The sequence below is a fragment of the Eumetopias jubatus genome, unplaced genomic scaffold (genome assembly GCF_037043125.1).
Source record: "Eumetopias jubatus isolate StellerSeaLion01/CBP00866 unplaced genomic scaffold, mEumJub1_p1.0 scaffold_5, whole genome shotgun sequence".
NCBI classification, from domain to species: Eukaryota; Metazoa; Chordata; class Mammalia; order Carnivora; family Otariidae; genus Eumetopias; species Eumetopias jubatus.
In genome coordinates this window covers 7,018,355-7,023,539 of record NW_028274811.1, presented here as the reverse complement: position 1 = coordinate 7,023,539, position 5,185 = coordinate 7,018,355, and the positions used below count along the sequence as shown (strand labels likewise).

At 35.7% G+C, this 5,185-nt stretch overlaps 1 protein-coding gene across 1 annotated transcript; it reads left to right on the top strand.

Moving 5' to 3' along the window:
• The first annotated feature begins 1,630 nt into the window (after positions 1-1,630).
• Positions 1,631-2,569, top strand: LOC114200265 (olfactory receptor 2T33-like). The gene has a single exon (XM_028092322.2). It carries the CDS (start codon positions 1,631-1,633, stop codon positions 2,567-2,569), a length of 939 nt encoding a protein of 312 aa, XP_027948123.1.
• The last annotated feature ends 2,616 nt before the right edge of the window (positions 2,570-5,185 follow it).

Sequence of the window (5,185 nt, the reverse complement as noted above, 5' to 3'; positions counted from 1 at the left end):
CATTTTCTAACGGGTACAGAGTTTTTGTTATAGATTGTGAAGGGTCCTGGAGATATATATTGATCATGGTGCAGAATAATGTGAACATACATAATGCCATTGTAATGACAGTCATTTAAAAACAGGTAATATGATAGCAAAAGTTATTTTAAGAAACTTACTCAACACTTTGCAGTTATCAAATTACAGATTGACTTGTAACAGGTTTTATCATTTTTCAAGAATGAGAGTTTAGAATAATGGAAATAAGAATTCTTCAAGTCAGGGAAATGAGTTAGGAGGGTTTTGATATCCTTCAGGAAAGCAATAGAGAGATCCATAATTACAGAGTTCATACAGTTACTAGGTGGGCAGAGTACAAGTCTTACAGATAGGAGGGTGTGCAGATAACAAAGTTTTGGGGAATGTAGTGAGGAGGAATGGTGTTTCTATAATATTTAAATTTGAAAGAACCAACTAAATCCCTGAAGTAGAATACTGCCAGTACAATGATGATGCTCAAGGGATGGAGTTAGGGATTGAGTGAGCTTTTTGCACTGTCTTCTCTGTCTTGATTGGCATTCCAGTATTGAAGGCATATGTAAATTGTGGGCAAATAGAATGACCACAGAAGAGGTTGATTCTTGCCATGCCATTTCATTGAATTAGAATGTATCCTTGATTTTGAATTAGCACCTTCATCTCTTCAAGTATGACCCTATTCATTCAACAAGCTAGAACAGTTTCCGTACTAGCAGAAGAGGGATGAAAATGCCTTTATAGCTTTAGATTCACTTGGGACTGAGGAAGAAATGAATTTATCTCTGTATTGGGACTAATAAGTTTTATGTTCTCATTTCCCCCCAAAAGATCATGTCTCTGTGATTTTCAGGAGAAACAGTATCATTATACAAAATCCCTTTATATAGTTAATGAAATGTCACATTTAATATCATAGTCTTGCATTGGGGAACATAGTCTAAGAAAGTAATCTTTTTATTCAGTTTATAATTTGGTAAAGTCAAACTGAATACACTAACAATTCCAAATTAAGTTATGCTTCTATCTACAGACTAATTCCTTCTAGTCCCTACACCTAAAATATAAATTCTCTTCTTTGGAAAGTAAAAATGCCTTACCAGATTAATCAATATCAGGAAAATTATCCAATTCTGGTCGGTTTCAAACCATTATGATGTATGAGAAATGTATAACCCTCATTAATAAGTACATTCATTTTATATTGCTGAATACATTGATTTAATTCAGCTGCTAAGAATGTTGATTATCCATGATAAAAGCAAACACAAATGTAAATGACAAACTGAATATTTTACTTCTCCATTACTTTGGTATCAGGTAGCACAAGACCAGCTGGCAATTTACTTCAATTTATCAAGAAATTTTATTCATTATGTCAATTAATCAAACTAAAACTGAGAAGTACTTATAATGAAAATTTAAAGAAAAAAGTTGAAAATAATTTTATGCCCAAGTTACAAAACTTTGCAAATTCAAATGAAGGATTTGGAATACATTTCACCATTTTCTCACAAATTATTTTCATGAAAGTGTAATTGAAATAGAGCATTGGAAATGATGAAAACTGTCATCTATTTCTTCATTTGCAGTGTCACTCTTGTTTAAAATCATGAATATTTGGAACACCACCTCAGATTTCATTCTCCTAGGACTCTTTAACTACACAGGAGCCCACCTATTTCTCTTTGTGATGGTTCTGACAATAGCCTTCAGCTCGCTAGTGGGGAATGCCCTCGTGATCCTCCTGATTCACCAGGATGCCCGGCTCCACACACCTATGTACTTCTTATTGAATCAACTCTGCCTCATGGACACGATGCTAGTCTCCACCGTTGTGCCCAAAATGGCAGCTGACTACTTGACTGGTCATAAGTCCATCTCCCCTGCTGGCTGTGGGTTGCAGATCTTTATCTTCCTCACTTTGGGAGGGGGTGAATGCTTCCTCTTAGCAGCCATGTCCTATGACCGCTATGTGGCTGTTTGCCACCCACTGAGATACCCCATTCTCATGAGTTGGCAAATATGCCTGAGAACGACTGTGGGGTCTTGGTTCCTGGGGGCAGCTGATGGGCTCATGCAGGCTGCTGTTACCCTGAGCTTCCCATTTTGCGATGCACATGAGATCAATCATTTCTTCTGTGAGGCCCCTATTCTGGTGCGTTTAGCTTGTGCTGACACAATTGTTTTTGAGTATGTGATGTACATCTGCTGTGTATTAATGCTCCTGGTCCCACTTTCTCTCATCCTGATTTCCTATAGTCTCATCCTTGCTGGAGTTCTCGAGATGCGTTCTAGAGAGGCCCGCAAGAAGGCTTTTGCCACTTGCTCCTCACATCTCTGTGTGGTGGGACTCTTATATGGAGCTGCTATTTTTATCTACATGAGACCCAAATCTTATAGGTCAGCTAATCATGATAAAATAGTATCAGTGTTCTACACTATCTTCACCCCAGTGTTGAATCCCATTATCTACAGTCTTAGAAACAGTGAACTGAAGGAAGCCCTGAGAAAGTGTATGAGTCAGTGTGCTGCCTTAAATCATGACTAAGATTACATTGATTTGCCCCAAATTTCAAGCTTGTAGAAAACTGATTGTGGAAGATTTCCCAGAGAAAAGTTATGTATGCATTATATCTGTGTTACCATTTTCCTTTGGAAAACAGACACAACTACTGTATATTTCACATATTTTCATGTATAATAATTTTATTGTATTTTAAAAATTGTTTATTTTTATCAAGGTTTTATTTAAATTCAAGTTAGATAACATACAGTGAAATACTACTCTCAGGTGTAGTACCTAATGATTCAAAACTTACATAGAACATCCAGTGCTCATCACATGTGCACTGGTCAATCTGTACCACCTATGTAACCCATCTGCCCACAACTTCCCATCCAGTTACCTTCAGGTTGTTCTGTATACAGTATATTTCCTAGTTTGCCTCTGTTTTTGCTTTTTTTCCTTTCTATTTTGTTTCTTAAATTACCCTTATAATTGAAATCATATGGTATTTGTCTTTATCTGACTGACATACTTTCCTTTGCATAATTCTCTCTAGGTCAATCCACATCCTTCCAAATGGCAAGATTTCATTCATTTTATGTCTGAGTAGTATTCCACCTCTTCTTTATCCATTCGTCAGTTGATGGACACGAGTTATTCTGTAATTTGAATATTGTTGATAATATTGTTATAAACATTGGGGTTCATGTATCTCTTTGAATCAGTATTTTTGAATATTTTAGATAAATACTGAACAGTGCAATTCCTGGGTTGTAGGGTAGTTCCACTTTTAACTTTTTGCAGAACCTTCATACTGTTTTCCTATGTGGCTGCATCAGCTTGCATGCCCACCAACAGTGTAAGAGTTTTCCCTTTCTTCACATACTCACCAATATCTGTTGTTTCCTGTATTGTTAATTTCAGCCCTTCTGATAGTTGTGAGGTGATAACTCATTGTAGTTTTGATTTGCATTTCCATGAAGATGAGTGATGATGAGTAACTTTTCATGTGTCCATCTGATCTCTATATAACCTCATGGAAAAATGTCTGATCATGTCTTCTGCCTCTTTCTTGACTAGATTTTTTTTCTGGGGTGGGTGTTGACTTTGGTAAATTCTTTTTGGTAGATTTTGGATATTAACCCTTTATCAGATGTTTCATTTGCAAATAACTTCTCCCTTTCTGTAAGCTGCCTTTTAGTTTTGTTGAATGTTTCCATCACTGTGCCAAAGCTTTTTATCTTGTTGAAGTCCCAATAGTTTATTTTTTGCTTGTTTCCCTTGCTTGAGCAGAAATATCTAGTAAGCAGTTGTTATGGCTGATGTCAAAGAGGTTACTGCCTGTATTGTCCCCCATGATCTTGGTAGTTTCTTGTCTTACATTTAAGTCTTTCATCCATTTTGAATTTATATTTATGGATGGTGTAAGAAAGTGGCCCATTTTTGTTTTTTTTGCATTTTGTTGTCCTGTTTTCCTGGCACCGTATGTTGAATTGACTGTCTTCTTTCCATTGGATAAGTTTTCTTTGCTCTGTCGAAGGTAAGTTAACCATATAGTTGAGGGTCCATTTTTGAGTTTTCTCTTCCATTGATCAATGTGTCCATTTCTGTGCCAGTACCATATTGTCTTGACTATATCTTTCTAATATAGCTTGATCCGGACTTGCAATCCTTCTGGCTTTGCTTTTCTTTTTCAACATTGCTTTGCCTATTTGGGGTCTTTTCTGTTCCATAAAAAATATAGAATTGTTTCTAGCTCTGTGGAAAATGCTGGTGGTATTTTGATAGGGATTGCATTAAATGTGTAGATTTCTTTGGGTAGTATAGACATTTTAACAATGTGTGTTCTTCTGATCTATGTGTATGGAATGTTTTTCCATTTCTTTGTATCCTATTCAGTTTCCTTCATAAGTATTCTATAGTTTTTTGAGTACAGATATTTTACCTCTTTATTTAGGTTTATCCCTAACTATCTTATTGTTTTGGGTGCAAATGCAAATGGGATCATCCCTTTATTTCTTTTTCTGCTGTGTCATTAATGGTGTAAAGATATGCAACAGATTTCTGTACATTGATTTTATATCTTGCAACATGGGTGAATTCATGTATTAGTTCTAACAAATTATTGGTGGAATCTTTCAGGTTGTCTACCTAGATTATTACGTCATCTGCAAGTAGTGGAAGTTTGACTTATTCTTTGTGGATTTGGGTGCCTTTTCTTTCTTTTTGTTTTCTGATTGCTGACTCTAAGATTTCCAGGACTATGTTAAATTGTAATGATGATAGTGGACACTCCTTTCTTGTTTCTGACCATAGGGGAAAAACCTTCAGGTTTTCCCCATTGGGATAATATCAGCTGTGGATCTTTCATATATGGCCTTTATGATTTTGAGGTATGATCCCTCTATACCTACTTCATTGGCCATTTTTTGTCAAGAATGGATACTGTATTTTTCAAATGCTTTTTTCTGCATCTCTTGATAGGATAATATGGTTCTTATCCTCTCTTTTAGTAATGTGTTATATCATGTTCATTGATTTTCAAATATGAATCACCCCTGGAGCCTAGGAATAAATCTTGCTTGATCATGGTCAATATTTTTTTTAATGTACTGTTGTAATTGATTTGTTAGTTTTGTTTTGAGAATTTTTGCATCC

What these genes read in the sequence shown, in the direction of transcription:
- LOC114200265 (XM_028092322.2), top strand. Translation starts at nt 1,631, where the DNA reads ATGAATATTTGGAACACCACCTCAGATTTCATTCTCCTAGGACTCTTT.